The 15,200-nt window shown below is 37.0% G+C and overlaps 1 protein-coding gene across 50 annotated transcripts in view; it reads right to left on the bottom strand.

Moving 5' to 3' along the window:
• Positions 1-297: 297 nt before the first annotated feature.
• Positions 298-15,200, bottom strand: part of NEB (nebulin) — a 213,964-nt gene continuing 199,061 nt past the window's right edge. For 5 of the 50 annotated variants that reach the window (XM_070240932.1, XM_070240924.1, XM_070240919.1 and 2 more), the window contains 8 exons: positions 8,680-8,772; positions 7,867-7,959; positions 6,815-6,922; positions 6,525-6,708; positions 6,098-6,190; positions 5,001-5,150; positions 4,593-4,696; positions 298-1,097 (listed from right to left, as the gene is read on the bottom strand). In XM_070240932.1, the coding sequence (XP_070097033.1) occupies positions 924-1,097; positions 4,593-4,696; positions 5,001-5,150; positions 6,098-6,190; positions 6,525-6,708; positions 6,815-6,922; positions 7,867-7,959; positions 8,680-8,772 (999 nt within the window). In that variant the 3' untranslated portion in view covers positions 298-923. Of the gene's footprint in view, positions 1,098-4,592; positions 4,697-5,000; positions 5,207-6,097; positions 6,191-6,524; positions 6,709-6,814; positions 6,923-6,946; positions 6,996-7,866; positions 7,960-8,290; positions 8,384-8,679; positions 8,773-10,407; positions 10,501-11,081; positions 11,175-12,122; positions 12,216-13,949; positions 14,043-15,041; positions 15,135-15,200 lie in introns of those variants that run through there. The other 45 variants (XM_070240934.1, XM_070240930.1, XM_070240927.1 and 42 more) reach the window with 27 other exon arrangements.

Consider the following 15,200-nt stretch of genomic DNA (forward strand, 5'->3'; position numbering starts at 1 on the left):
ATTAAGCCATTAAACGGTTGGCATCCCACCTTTGCCACATACTGCCAGCCCACTGGATGCAGATGAGAAAGATCCCCTGAGGTTAGGATTGTATCCCACAGATTGTTTCTATTTATAAATAAGACAAGTACGGATAGAGTTCTGAGAAAGTCTGCTTGTGCCACTTTCAACAGTACATTTTTTTTTAGTTTAATTTTTTTTAGCGACGTCTGGTGTGAGGGATTTGCCTTATTGAAATTTTTTATTTGTAGATCTTAAAACTATTAAAAATGAATAATGCTCATTCCATCAGTGATGTTTGTTGCAGAATTAATAGATTTTATTAGTTACTAACGTCACCAATTTATATTGACTATCAGCTTTATAACTTCAGAACTGGATTAGAAATAAAAGCATCAGCATTCAGTAAGCAAGGAAAAGGTGAATGTCACTGCCATTTTGCTTTAATGTGTTTAATAACATGTTCAGAATCCTTGTTTTAGAAAAGAAATAATGTTAAACATTTCATAATGGAGAAAGACTCTGGGTTGATGCAGCAATAATAGAACATTGAAGAAACTTTTAAAATCTCTCTTCTGAAATTAAACATTTTAAAACCCACAGGAAAATTTGATAATGGCAATTTAAAACATAAGGAACCTATGGGTTTAATGTTGTCTCTTAAGTTTTATGTGCAAGTCCAAAAAATAATGAGAAAGTAAATCCAGTTTAGTAATTGGACAGATCGGTGATACTAACATTTGTTTTACTGGAGTTATTGGGTTCACGTAGAAACAAATTAAGGGATGGTAGAACCATACATCATACTGACACAGAAAAACCATTAGGCAGTTTGAGAACTTGGATAATAGTGGAGAGTTTAAACAGAAATACTGACTGCAGGAGTTGTAGGTCCTGCAGAGACGTGTGATGCTTTGGCATGCCTAAATGGCTTCGACATAGTTGGCTGGGAGCATGCCGGTCCTGCCAGTCCTCTGCACGGTGCCATACATCCAACCTTCATCAATAGCTTGAACATTCACGATAGCATCTCCATCTTTGAAAGACACCTCATCTGCATCAGCAGCCATATAGTCATACATGGCACGGAAGATTTTCTATTAGTGAGGAGGGAAAAAAATTTATTAGATTTGCAACAATTAACCCTCACCCTTAATTTCAAGGTCTCTTATGACTTAACTCCGCAAATTTAAGTTGCACAAAAGAGAATGTGCAACCACCACCAGGAAAGTGAAAAGACAACTCACAAAACAGGAGAAAACATTTGCAAAGCATATATTTGATAAGGTATTACTATGCAGAATATATTTTTAAAACTCCGACAATTTAATACCAAAAAAAGGGTTGGGGGAGGAGGCAAAGGATCTGAAGTCTCCAAAGGAGATATACAAATAGCCAATAAGCATATAAAAAGATGCTCAAAATCATTAGTCATCAGGGAAATGCGAATTAAAACCACAGTGAAATACCACTTCACACACCAGAAAGATGATCATCAAAAAGAAAGACGGTAACAGGTGTTGGAGAGGATGTGGAGAAACTGGAACCTTCATAAACTGCTGGTAGGAATGTAAAATGGTGCAGCCACTTTGGAAAACAGTTTTGGAAGTTCCTCCCAAATTAAATATAGAGTTACCATATGACCCAGCAATTCCATTCCCAGGTATATACCGAAGAGAAATGAAAACATATATCCATGTAATGGAACTTGTACACCCATATTCATGGCAGCATTATTCATAACCGTCAAAAAGTAGAAACAACCCAAATGCCCACCAACTGATGAATGAATAGAGAAAAGGCGGTATTTCCATACAGTGGAATAATATTTGATAATAAAAATGAATGAAGTACCGATACATGATACAACATGGAGGAACCTCAAAACATTAAGTAAAAGAAGCCAGTCACAAAAAGACCATGAATTGCGTGATTTCATTTACATGAAATTTCCCAAATAGACAAATCTATAGAGACAGAAAATACATTAGTGGATGCCCAGGATTGGATGGAGAGGGGAGAGCAGGCTCAGGATGGGGAGTGACTGCTGATGGGTACAAGGATATTTTTTAGGGTATGAAAATGTTCTAAAATTAGAGTATGGTGATGGTTGAACAACTATGTAAATGAACTAAAAATCATTGGAATTGCACACTTCAAATGATGAACTTAATACTATGTTAATTATATATTCATAAAACTGTGTGTGAAAAAATGTGTTTATTTATATATGGACTTTCTTTTTTTCCATTTTGAGGAGGTCAGTCTTGTGTTTTGGAGAAGAATTTGAAAAACCACAGCAATGTTGCCTGTCATCTCTCACTTTCAGAGTTTGAGAGTATACCAGTATTAAAAGTTTCTAAAATCTATCTTCCACAATGTTAACAAAAAAATTGTAACATAGAGGGAAGGGAAAATGGGGAGTTACAATCAGTGGACATAAACTTTCAGTTAAGCAAGATGAATAAGTTCTAGAGATCTGTTGTTCAACCTTGAACCTACAGTGAACAATAAAGTAGTGTACATTTAAAAATGTGATAAGGGGGTAGATCTCATGTTCACGGTAATCATCACAATACAATAGAATTTTTAAAAATTGTAACAACTTGAAGATATAAATAAAAATTGAAGGTACTCAAATTTTCTTGATAGGAGCAGCCACTGGTTAGTAATTTGGTATGTAACCTACATATTTTTTGTTGCATTCTGAAATAGATACACATACATTCATATCCAAGGGTAGGTTTTCCCTTCCCCTTGAGTAAATGGAACAATACTATAAATAATACTCTGACTTGTTCTTTCCATTTAATATAACTTGTAGGTCTTTCCATCTAAATATAGATGTATCTCATTCTTTTTACTGCTGTAGAGAATTTCATGTTTTAATTATACCACAGATTACTTAGCCATTTCCATTTTTCTGGACATTCAATTGTCACGATTTTTTCTTACACTAACCCCCTAATGTTTGTCTTTGGGCAAATATTTCAGAAGAAAGAGCTTTTAAAGGTGAAAGTATTAGGTCAAATGGTATGTGCATATTAATTTTTTAAAAAGTTCGTTACTATAATGTTTTAATATGATACTCTATTATTGTTTTAATTTGCATATTCCTGGTTTATACTCAAGAACATTTTTTTTGTTGGCCATTTTTACTTCTTTTCCTGTATGAATTGTCTATTCATACGCTTTCAGTTCTTTCTTATTTCGAGGGGAAGGGGAATAATTTGTCAAAGAATTTTGGAGAGCTTTATGCTTTTTAGATCTTAACTTTTTTGTTATGTATGCAGCAAATATTTTCTCACAATTTGACTTGTTTCTTTTTGTTTAAAAAAATTAAATTATTATGGTCGAATCTGTCAGTCTTTTCGTGTATATTTCCCGATTTTGGAACTTGCTAAGGAAGGCTTTCCCCATCCCCAATGTTATAAAAGTAGTCTCTATTTTTCTGTAGTTTTTTACAATTTTGCTTTTTTTCCCCCTGCTGATTTGTAATTCTTTTAGGGTCCATTTCTACACTTCATCTTTTTCTAATCTATTCCTATGCTAAATCCATATTTAATTATAATAGCTTTACATGTGTTTTGCTCTGATATGGTTAAGTCCTTTTCTGTTGTCATTTTCAAAATTTACTTGGTTATTCCTGCATCTTTACTCTTTCAAATAAATTTTAGGATTAACATACAAAATTTTTTAATAGACTGTTGGGATTTTGATTGGAATTGCCTTGAATTTCTGGATTTATTTTAGGAGAAATGTAAACTTTACAAGATTCCCTTCCTGAAATATAATGGGTCTGAATAGTTATTTAGATGTTCATTTATGTCCTTGAGTAAAGCTAGTTTTCTTCATACAAACATTGTTCATTTCAATCCTAAAGAATTATGTTTTTGTGATGTTATGAATGAGATTCAGGGTTTTAAACTAAGAGTTTTAAAGTAGTCTGGTGAATTGCAAACATGGTTTGACTTCTCTCTTTAATATATATTAATAGGGGAGATCTAAGATATGACATGTTTATATGTGACGTGCATACATATGAATCTCCTTTTTTTTTTTTAAAGATTTTATTTTTTTCCTTTTTCTCCCCAAAGCCCCCCGGTACATAGTTGTATATTCTTCGTTGTGGGTCCTTCTAGTTGTGGCATGTGGGACGACGCCTCAGCGTGGTTTAAGGAGCAGTGCCATGTCCGCGCCCAGGATTCGAACCAACGAAACACTGGGCCGCCTGCAGCGAGTGCGCGAACTTAACCACTCGGCCACGGGGCCAGCCCTCATATAAATATTCTTAAAGAATGATTCCAAACAGCAAATGTTTTAGTTTAAGACAGTGGGTGGGACCAAAGAGCCCAAATTGATAATTTGCTTTAGTTTTTCTTTTTTTTTAAATCGTTGAATAATGATTTTTAATTATTTGAGTTGCGTAATGAAGGTTTTCTGATATTACCGTTAACATGAGATATGTAGTAAAGGAGCATTACATAAAACAGAAGCTTTCATTAAAAAAAGAAAGCAGAATACCTATATAATCGTTTTTGCACATATCAGAAAATAAGAATGATTTGAGCACATTTTTATTATTTACTTACTCCAGCAGTAGATGGATGAGACGGGATAGAGGATACTGTTGTCTGTTGGGTGGCAACTGAAGATGATCGTTGTTGGAGCTCTACGGTTTTTGCATGTTTGTAAGCTGAAAGGAAGGAAAAAAATAGTTGAAAACAAGACAATGTGGCTAGGCATCATTTAATCTGTGTTTAGCAGCTGAGCAGTGCTGTCTCTTTCCCTAATTTAAAAACAATGATTTCCAAGAAAGGAGGAAGAAAAATGAAACACCTAACTTCCTGGACCTCTCCACAATTCTAGATTCTAGTCTTTTCTCATTAGAAGAAATGATCCAGATTTTTTTTTTTTTTTTTTACTCAAAGCATCTCTTATAGTAACCGCCAGTGAGCTGGCCAGCCATGGCAGTCATGGTCAGCGCCATTCACTTGTACCTGCTGAGGTTGCAGAGAAGATGCCTCCATCGCTGTAGGTGGAGAGGCGGTGGTCGGCAGCTTCTGAATGCTCAGACTTCTCCTCGCCACCACTGATGCTCAGCGCGCTGGCAGATCGCGACTGCTCCCGGCTCCGGCGCTGAGCTTGGACTGGAGGAGAGGAGATTGCAGAGGGAGCAGAGGTGAAACTTCTGTAGCAGTAATGCCTATCAGTAATGGAATCTCAGTTGGTTTTTGTTTGTTTATTTGTTCCCAAGCACGGTTTTAAGTAGATTTCCATGGATTACACTCTCAAAACTCTTGGGATATGGTACCATCTTCATTTTCCAGATGAAAGTTTAAGTAAATTACCAAAGGTCAGGTGACACATGATACAGTCAGGTTTCAAATCCTGGAGTCCATCCTTGACCACTCCTTCGCTCCACCCTGCCCATTTTCCCAGCTTACCAAAGTGAATATATTGTTATATTCACATTCAAGCTCCACCTTCAACCTTGCCAGAAAGTTCTCCCTAACTTCCAAATTAATTTAGATGCCTTTTCTTGGTGTTTCCACAATCTGTGTGAGGACCTTTAATATTGCACGTGTCAGGGTGTAACCACTGATTTACTCGTCTCTCTTCATCAGGAGTCTAGAGTGTAAGTCCTTTGAGGACAAGTACTATGTATTGTTTTATAACATGAAAAGAAGGCATAAAGGCATGCTGCCTGTTTTGTTGAATGACATCTTCCTTGCCATAAGAGAGTTCAGAAAGTTGCTCAAGGTCAAATCCATTCTCTGCCCTTTGCCTACATATTTTTTTTTTTCCCACTATTTCTCCAACAGAAAGATGTATTACCGTTTTTTCTTTAGGAATAAAAATGATAATAACAGGGCCTGAAGGAGTCTTACACTGCAGCAATGAAACAATCTTTCCCTAACTTGAACTTGTCTAGAAAATGAGTTTGGCCCACTAGGTAAGGAGGTGTTTTTATGCTAATGGGCAACTCAGGAAATTGAAAACCCTGGAGGTCAGGAACCTCAGAGACTGAAAGTCATTGACTCCAGCCCACTAAATGATGATGTTTATGTCAAAAGCCTTTTTTGGCATAACATACCATTAATCATGTGTAAGCTTCGGGATTGAATGTTGTCTTCTGCTGGATCATAGTCAAACACTGAGCCAGGATTAGTACGCCAGACACGTAAACCTGAGAGTGAGATTAAGGATCAGAACAGATGTTCTCGGACTCTTTCAATAACTTGGAAACCAAGGCATAAACGTAACCACAGGAGGATTGAATAACACTATTTCAGCTTAGGTTCTAGTCATGTCTTCTCAGAGGAGATTAAGCATAAGGTAGAAGAGATGTCAGCTTTGCGAACTGTGAAATAGCAGAGGTTCTTTCACACCTAATGAATACACAGATTGAGGTCCTTTATCCTTTGCCTTGCCGTAGATAATGTCACTTTTGTTCTTCTACTTCCCTTTAAGTTGATTCCCCTCCCCCCCCCCAACGCCCCCCGCCCGGAGGGCTCAATTACCTGTAACAGTTTCCTGATCCTGGTCGTTCCGTTTCTGTTCCATTTCTACCACTTTTCTCTGAATACCTCGGTAGCTAATGTCACTGAAGTCCTGTGTGTTCTTCTTTACTCGCTCAGTGATAGGGTCTGTCACCACCGGTGTAAAGCAACCCTTGTGTTTCTCAAAGTCTTCATGATATTTCACCTGAAATTTCATGAGTTCACTTTGTGAAAATACAATAGTGTGACCATGTCTCCTTTCACGTGTTCCAACAGCCCGGCCAGCCAGTCCTGAAGCACTCGGGACTCACCGTCGAGATGTGGCGCTGGGTCTCCCTCACCCTTCTCATCTCTGGAGTGTCCAAGACATAGGCAGCTTTGCCTTGTATTTGTTTCCGGAAGCTATCAGAATAAAGAACCTGATGGAGGAGAGACATGAATCAGCACAGATCACGGTACTGTCCTAATTCTGAAGCTATCAGAATAAAGAACCTGACGGAGGAGAGACATGAATCAGTACAGATCACGGTACTGTCCTAATTCTGAAGCCTTATAACCTTTCCAACAGATGCTGATGAAAAGAGCTGGGTAGGGATGCTTGAGTCGACTGAAAGGACCCAGCGAGACCCGTGGCTAACAGAGGAACAGGTTAGCGTGAAGATGGACAGGCAGGGCTCGCACCAGGAGAGAAAGAATTCGACTTTGAAAATGTAACTTTCCTTTTCAAAGGAAAAGGGGCACAGTATAATTTTGAAAGGAAAGAGAAAAAAGTGGTTTCTTGTATTTGCCGGGAATTACAGCACCAGCATATTGGATGGTATTTGGCACTAAGTGTGACACTGACATTCAAAAGAACTATCATTTTTCATAGGTTTATGTCCAGATTTCATACACCAATATGCTAATACAGGAATCAAAGTCCTCCAGACAAGAAAAATTCAAAATATCAAAGCCAAAGAATGCATCCATTTCAGAGTATTACCTGTTTCATAGAGTACCTTTAAAATAAAGGCGAGCTGAAGATGGAGGGTGTTAGGAAGTCAATTTGTTACAGTTGGTTAAGTAAGACTACCTCAGAGTAAAGTAAAAGGGGAGAGAAAACATTGGCAATTAACTGGTTATGTCTTAGTATGATCATTTGGAATTTAAAAGCACAGTTGTGTTAATTTTAGTCTAAATTTTCAGTTGAATAAGAAAATGCACATTTTTATGGTGTTAAAATGTTATTTTCCAAGATGCTGCATTTTTCTCTTTTTTTCGTTTTAGTGTGTTTTTCAGTTGAATGAGAAAGGCACGTTTTTATGGTGTTAAAATGTTATTTTCCAAGTTTTTGCACTACTCCTTTTTTTAATCCTAGAAATACCGAGCTAATGTTTTCTTGGTTGCGCTTAGCTCTCTCCATCTCTGGAGTGACAGGTGTCGAAGTTGCTTTTCTCATATTCTCTTTGTACAATACCTAGAGGAGCCAAGAGAGCATCCAGACATCAGAGAGCAGAAAACGAGTTCTGAAAACCATCATCTAGCTGGTGTTACGGCTCAACTACAGCCCACTACGTAAGAAACACCTCAGGAAGATAAAGCCGTTAAAATGTTATTGTATAAAGCAAAAGGTGAAGAAAGAATTCAGTTTGAGCTGGTGGAGTTGGGATGTGGTTTTTAAGTGGGTCAAGAAGAATTTTAAAAGATAAACAAAAGTTCTGAGGAAACTGTGAGATAAATTAGTGGTATAACCATCTTTGCCACGCTTGTTAAAAGTGTAACAGTTTCTTTTTCCCCTCTCTAAATACCGAGCTAAAGTTTTCTTGATTGCGTTTGACTCTTTCCATCTCGGGAGTCATGGGGGTAGGGGTGGCTTTCCCCAGGTTCTCTTTGTACAACACCTGTGAGATACAAAGTCGCACCCAAAAATCACTAGGAGGCAATATTCAGGCTATTAAATATAGTGCAATTTGGGGGAGAAAACTCCATGTTTAAACTATTACTATTAGTGAGAACAGCTCTCAAGAAGAAAGCCTGAAAACAGTTAATGGCAATGGTAAGTGTAGTATATCACTTAGAGGAGATTCTAAACAACTGGCTTTTTGTTTGTTTTTAAGCCAGGATGGAGTTAGGAGCAGGCCAAACTGCAGGGGTTACTTTGCAAAATGAAAAGCATTTTCGTTTCTCAAGACAATACCGAGCTAATGTTCTCTTGATTGCGTTTGACTCTCTGCATCTCTGGAGTGACAGGGGTTGGGGTGGCTTTCCCCACAGTTTCTTTGTACAAAACCTACAAGAGTCCAATGGATCCAAAAAGCCAAAAAGAAAAAAAAAATTACAGTTACCGAAAGATTAGACGGAACAGATCATTTGTTATAAGGCTCAGGGTGCCAAACCATTTGGGCAATGGGGTTAGATGGAAAGAAATATGTTTCCACGGGAAGTTAAGTGTAGTTATAGCAAGACACACATTTCAGGGTAGGACCCTGCTATGAAACCCTTGCAGCCTGCAAGACAGAACTGCCGCATGCCCAAAAGGGGTGCGAGACCACCTTCTCTCTACTGCTAGGCTATGAATGTCAGGCACCTGAAAGATCATCTTAACAGCACTTGGGGCCTGGGCTTTTCTAACACTGAAAACGTGGAGGCTGCTTCTTATACAGGAACAGGGGACGGGACGTTTTTGCGAGACTTAAATTCATATTGACACACGAGTAAAATCATGGGCCCTCAAACAAGGAAACGATTTTTACTCTTTTTTTCCTTGCTATCAACTCTGCCTCTTGCTTTAGTTTAGTACAACATCAAACTGATCAGTAAGGAAGAATGTTTTCAGAAATTATATCGCTATTATGCTAGATCAATAGGAAACGTAGTACGGCATCATGACACATCCTCAACCTCAATGTCTCCCCTCAGTGTCATTCTTGGGACACAAGAGGTTTGGGAAATGCCATCCAAGAGGAAGAATTCTGTAAAAGTAATGGTTCTCAAAGTGGAGACCGGGACAGCAAGGTCAGCATCACCTGAGAACTTGCTAGAAATGTACATTTTCTGGCTCCACACCAGATCTACAGAATGAGAAACTATGGGGACAAGACCCAGCAGTCTGCTTTAACAAACCCTCCAGGTGATTCTGATACACACTCACGTTTCAGAAGCACTGCAGTCTAGTATTGGAGAAACCTGCAGATAGTGTAGATGGGGAGGACCACAAGGTGCTTCATGACATAAGCTAGCGTCGTCCCCACGCAAACCCCCACCCCCCGGTGATCTATAAACGTGTATAACATCACAGAGCTCAGGCTTACAGGAAATGGTTTACTCAAGTTAGCAGTGAAAGACCATGATAAAGACAAAAGGACCAAAATTGGTAAAACAAAAAACATTTCAAGTGACACTTTTCTTTTTAAGTAAATTGATGATCATTTGCCAAAACCACTACTGGATCTTAATTTATGTCATTATTCCTGAAGGAGAGGATCAGGGGTTATTTTTCCCAAGGTCGCTTTGTCCAAATCTGACAGGGCAAATCAGAACCTAAAGTCATAAGTGCAAAAACACAACAAAATCACAACTCCAATGTTCCAGAAAGATCCCCGTTACACCTACCATGCCACCCCCCAAATTTCACGCTTATGTAAAACAAAGAGACCTTGGGGGTAGCGGATAGAGAGTAAGTTTGGGGAGAGATGAGCCAAAGGATGGTTTATTGGAAAATCCGTTACTTCCTGATATTAGAACTTTCAATTACAGATTAAAGCAATCTTGTTATTATGAGGTTAAGGCTAGGAGTAGCCCTATAGTAAAGAAGGATAAATATGATACAGAAATTCACAAAGTTTAAGTTTTCTTTAAAAAGTAGGATTAATATGTATTATTTTAAATCATCAAAGAAGTAGTTTTTTCTTTCTTGCCAAAGTACCGAGCTAATATTTTCTTGATTGTGTTTGACTCTCTCCATCTCTGGAGTGACAGGTAAAGGGGTTCCCTTGCCCATGTTTTCTTTGTATAACACCTGTGTGATGAGAAAGCATCCAGAAAAACAACCGTAAGTAACATTCCATTTGTTGCGAGATTTTAAGGGTGAGTTCAACTTCCTTGTCACCAAATACACAGTGGTCCAAGGAGCCAGGAGTTATATGCTGATAAGATGGCACGCATTACTTTAATGGCAGCCATTTGTGGGATGGGGAAACTGACTCTGCAGGGCAGTAAGGACCTCAGCTGCCGGGGAAAGGCTGTCAGAGTTATCCGTGTTATTTTTTCATTTCCATAAGCATGGTACAACCTAAACAATCACATGGGGATTTGAGATGGTTAGAACTTGGTTTTGTTGTTATCCAAGCAAACTAAAAGACAAGGGGTTTTTAAAAAAAATATTTTAAAATACCAGATGGCAAGGAAATCAGAATTAATTGAAATAAAAAATAATAGAATCCACAATAGTATCACAGAATGTGAAAGTAGGTCCATTTGCTAAGTGAGATATATTAGAAGCGAAGGAAAGGAAGTGAGTTTAAAAAAAGAAAAAATGTTAAGTATCAATTTAATTATGGGGTTAAATGGCATCTTCTTTTCCCTTTCTCTCCAAAATACCGAGCTAAGGTTTTCTTGATTGTGTTTGACTCTCTGCATCTCAGGAGTGAGGGGGATTGGAATTCCTGTCCCCAGGTTTTCTTTGTACAGCACCTGTAGGATAAGAAAGCATCCAGAACAAAAAGAGCCATCAACCACTTTCGCTGTCTTGTGAAGCAGTTGGGAAGAGAAGGGCAAAGAGGGAGAGAGTGGGTTAGAGGAAGGAAAATACCAGAAGCTTCTAGATCCAACCTGTATGAGCCTAGAGACATCTTTAAAAGCAAGGGAATGCAGGAAAGAGCAGCGAAAACGAAGAGATATGAAAGGAAAGTTTAGTTATTTTTGTGGTTTGAACTAATCTCTGCAGAGCTGAGCGACGGAGAGCACCACGAAAGGGAATAATTAGTCCCCCTGGCTTGTTAGGAGGAGGAAAAAATTAAAAGGGCAAGAGACAGAAGGAGAACCAAGGAAGTTATTTTTGATTTGGAAATGTTATTAATAAACCACATAAGGGCATTTGGGTTTTATAAACATTGCATATAAGAAGATACATACATACGAATCTTCTTTTGTCAACTTTCAAAAGAAGTCAAAGTATTTAATTTTTAGTTTGGGTGAACATATTGGGAAGAATTATTTTTAAGGCAAATGGAGAGCAATGACAAGATGCTGAAAATGGAAACTTGGAAATATCTGTACAAATGCCAGTAAGGACAGAGAAGGTTAGAAAAGGTCAACAGTCTGATCTTCGCAGAAGAAATTTTTGTAAGCTTTAGATTCAGCTCAAATTTGCCAAAGCAGGACAAATGTGGGTGCTTAGACATCGAGAATGTTATGTTTTTAAAGGCTGCACTATAACACGTTTTTTTTTTTAAGTTAAATGATTACATTAATGTTTAACCAAAATGGGGAAACTGACTCATAGGAAATGGCAGCATTAAGTTGCAAATAAGATATGTCAATGTTTTTTATTGGAATAAGCTGATTAGATTTTAAAATATAGCCATGAATCTTTTTGAAGGTTTTAAAAGTAAAGGGATTTTTGTTTGTTTGTTTAAATACCGAACTAAAGTTCTCTTGATTGTGTTTGACTCTCTCCATCTCTGGAGTGATGGGAATCGGGGTCCCTTTCCCGAGGTTTTCTTTATACAACACCTGTATGACACAAGAAAGCATCCAGAAAAACAAGAGCAGTCAAAACAGCCCTTTCTCCTTCCTTGCAGGAAAGCTCCTATGAGACTACAGACATCAAACAGGAAAGACAAATTCACCAAGTCAACCTGTCTTTTCAAGCACAAATCTGGACAAGAACATATTTCATATTTCCTTAGATGAAGTGCCAGTGCCTTTGATATTCAACTTTTACACTAACTCATATATTAAATGTTTGTTCCCTGTGTCAGGAATTAAGGAAAAAAATACAAATAATTTTATGAGAGCCTAAAATTTATAATATAAGAGTATTTAGTCTACAACAGAAAGATGATTTTTAATTAGATTGGCAAATATTTATTTTCCCTACACAGAACACCTGTTTTACAGAACAACAGATATTTAAAACCCCAGACTAAATCAATGCAATATGGTGAAACTGGCCTTTGCTGAGTAAAATCAAGTTGTAGAAAAGTGGTCAAGTCTAAAAGTCAGTGTTTTAATATGTACTTCTGTTTATTTCCCATAATATCTTAAAGGGTCTATGCATACACCACTGGACAATTTTGCCTAAAGGCAGCCTGTGTAAAAATTAATGCAAATTGTAACTTTAAAAAAGAAATTGTCCAAGATCATCAGGATCATTAAGATCTCAAGTAGATATATACAATAATATACTTACTCTAATATAGAAGAACATAATTTAAAAATAGTTTTGAAAATTAATGCAAATCTTTCTAAAGAAAGGAATAATAATGATAATAAACCCACAGGGAAAACAGTGAATATTCCACTCCAAAAGTAATATTAATTTACCATGAAAACTTAACAAAATCAAAAGGTCATTAGTAAGTAGTAATTAAAAACAAAGGAAAACAAAACAAAAAGACAGTGGGACCAAAGAAAGTTACTGATCTAATTATGTGAAAGAATCAAACTTTCAGAAATTATTTAAACTGACAATTAAAAAGCATTTTGGATCCAACTTCCCCCACCCACTAAAAAAATCAAGCTAAATTTTCCTAATGACGTTTGATTCTCCATCTCAAGCATAAGTGAATGTAAGATCCTCACATAGAAGTTTCACAGAATATTGAGTATTATAGAGTTTTTCAGCAACAACAGTGTTAATAAAAGAGAAAATAACGTTAAATATAAGATCATGTTCTGATTTGTGTATTTAAAAAAAATCAGAGGGTCTGGATTTCTGCTTGTGGAATTGCTTGTTTAGGACAAGTATCAAGACAAGACTGCTTTGGGTTCCAACACTGAGCCATTTTCTTTCTCAGTGCTGCTGTTTATTCAAACAGGATGTATGTTAAGGTAACCCCTGTTCCCAGGCAAGAGCCCCATTTCTACGTGTGCCCTCGGGTACTGTCTTTTCTTGCAAGACTAAGCCAGAAACATTGAATAAAAAAAGTTCCAAGTAAATAAGAGTTACATGGGGTTTTTTGGACACCAATGAAGTTTAAAATTCCCAGAAGTAACATAAAGGGTGAAAAGAGAAGGAAAGGAACCAATTAAAAGTTTTAAGGGGCTATTACAGAAAGTATAAAGCGTTAGAGTCAAATGGTGAGTAAAAGATCTGGAAAACAGAAGGATTCAGTTGAAATTTAAAAAAAAAAAAGAAGTTGTTAAATTGATTATTTTAAAGGGACTAATAGTGAGAATTTTGGTTTTATGGAAAGGTATTATTATTTTTTTAATATCGAGTTAAAGGAGCTTTCTCCCAAATACCGAGCTAAAGTTCTCTTGATTGCGTTTGACTCTCTCCATCTCTGGAGTGACAGGTAGGGGAGTCCCCTTGCTCAAGTTCTCTTTGTACAAAATCTGTGTGCACAAAACCAACAATCCAATCAGCCTGGAACCATCCTTTAGGTAGACTTTTAAAATAGTCTCTACAAGTATTTCTGTTTGTTTTATAAGGATATAAAACAGGCCTAATAACTTCAAGACACAGAAACAGGATAGACCACCTTTGGACATTAAGTCACACGCACCACAATGTCTGTCTCTAAGTGGCATTAATACAGACTCAGTTGCCGGGCTGCAGGCAGGAATCACTGTCTGATGTAGGCCTTCTCTCAAAGACAGAAGGATTAGGCCTTATTAAATAGCGTTCAAGTTAATTGAAACTAATATCTATAATGAGTTGTTGGTAACTCTAAATTAGGGAACCAAAAAGAAAGAGGAAGAGAGAGAGGGAGAGAAAGGTTTGGGGGAGTAAAATAAATATTAAAATCTAAATAAATATTAGCTTTCAGTGACCCTGAAAATATTCCCAAAGAAAGCTCATTTATATCTTGCATGGTACAAAAAAATAGCTGAGCCAAGTAAGTTTGCATTTCTGAGTTACTGTGAATTGCTGTTGTCTTTTGAATGAAAATGTTTAAGAATCACCTTCTTTTAAGAAAAGCTGCAAACACAAAATACACATCAAACAGAGCCACAATAAATACAATAAAATTCCAATAACATTGTCCTTTTTGAAAGGGTGTTAGATTTTACTTTTGATTCGTCCACACCAGTTAGAAACACCTAGTGTTATGAGAGGAGGATCTGAGGAAGAAAACGCTGAGCATTATAGGTTTTTAAGGAAAGGGATCAACAGCTAAGTTTTAGGAAAAACACAGTTAAGATGTCACACCAGAACTAAAGTAAAAACTAAAATTAGATTTGGGTTGAAAACTGAGGGACAATTTGGTATCATTATTTTCATTAAATGAATTTAGTAATTTTACTGGAAGAAAATCTTATGTTTATAATGTGTTAAAAACATTATTTTAAATAAGGTTTCAGGGATTTAATTTTTTGCCCCCTAAGAAATACCGAGCTAAAGTTCTCTTGATTGCGTTTGACTCTCTCCATCTCTGGAGTGACAGGTAGGGGAGTCCCCATGCTCAAGTTCTCTTTGTATAAAATCTGTGTGCACAAAACCAACAATCCAATCAGCCTGGAACCATCCTTTAGGTAGACTTTTAAAATAGT

This window comes from Equus caballus, chromosome 18, assembly GCF_041296265.1.
Source record: "Equus caballus isolate H_3958 breed thoroughbred chromosome 18, TB-T2T, whole genome shotgun sequence".
NCBI lineage: Eukaryota > Metazoa > Chordata > Mammalia > Perissodactyla > Equidae > Equus > Equus caballus.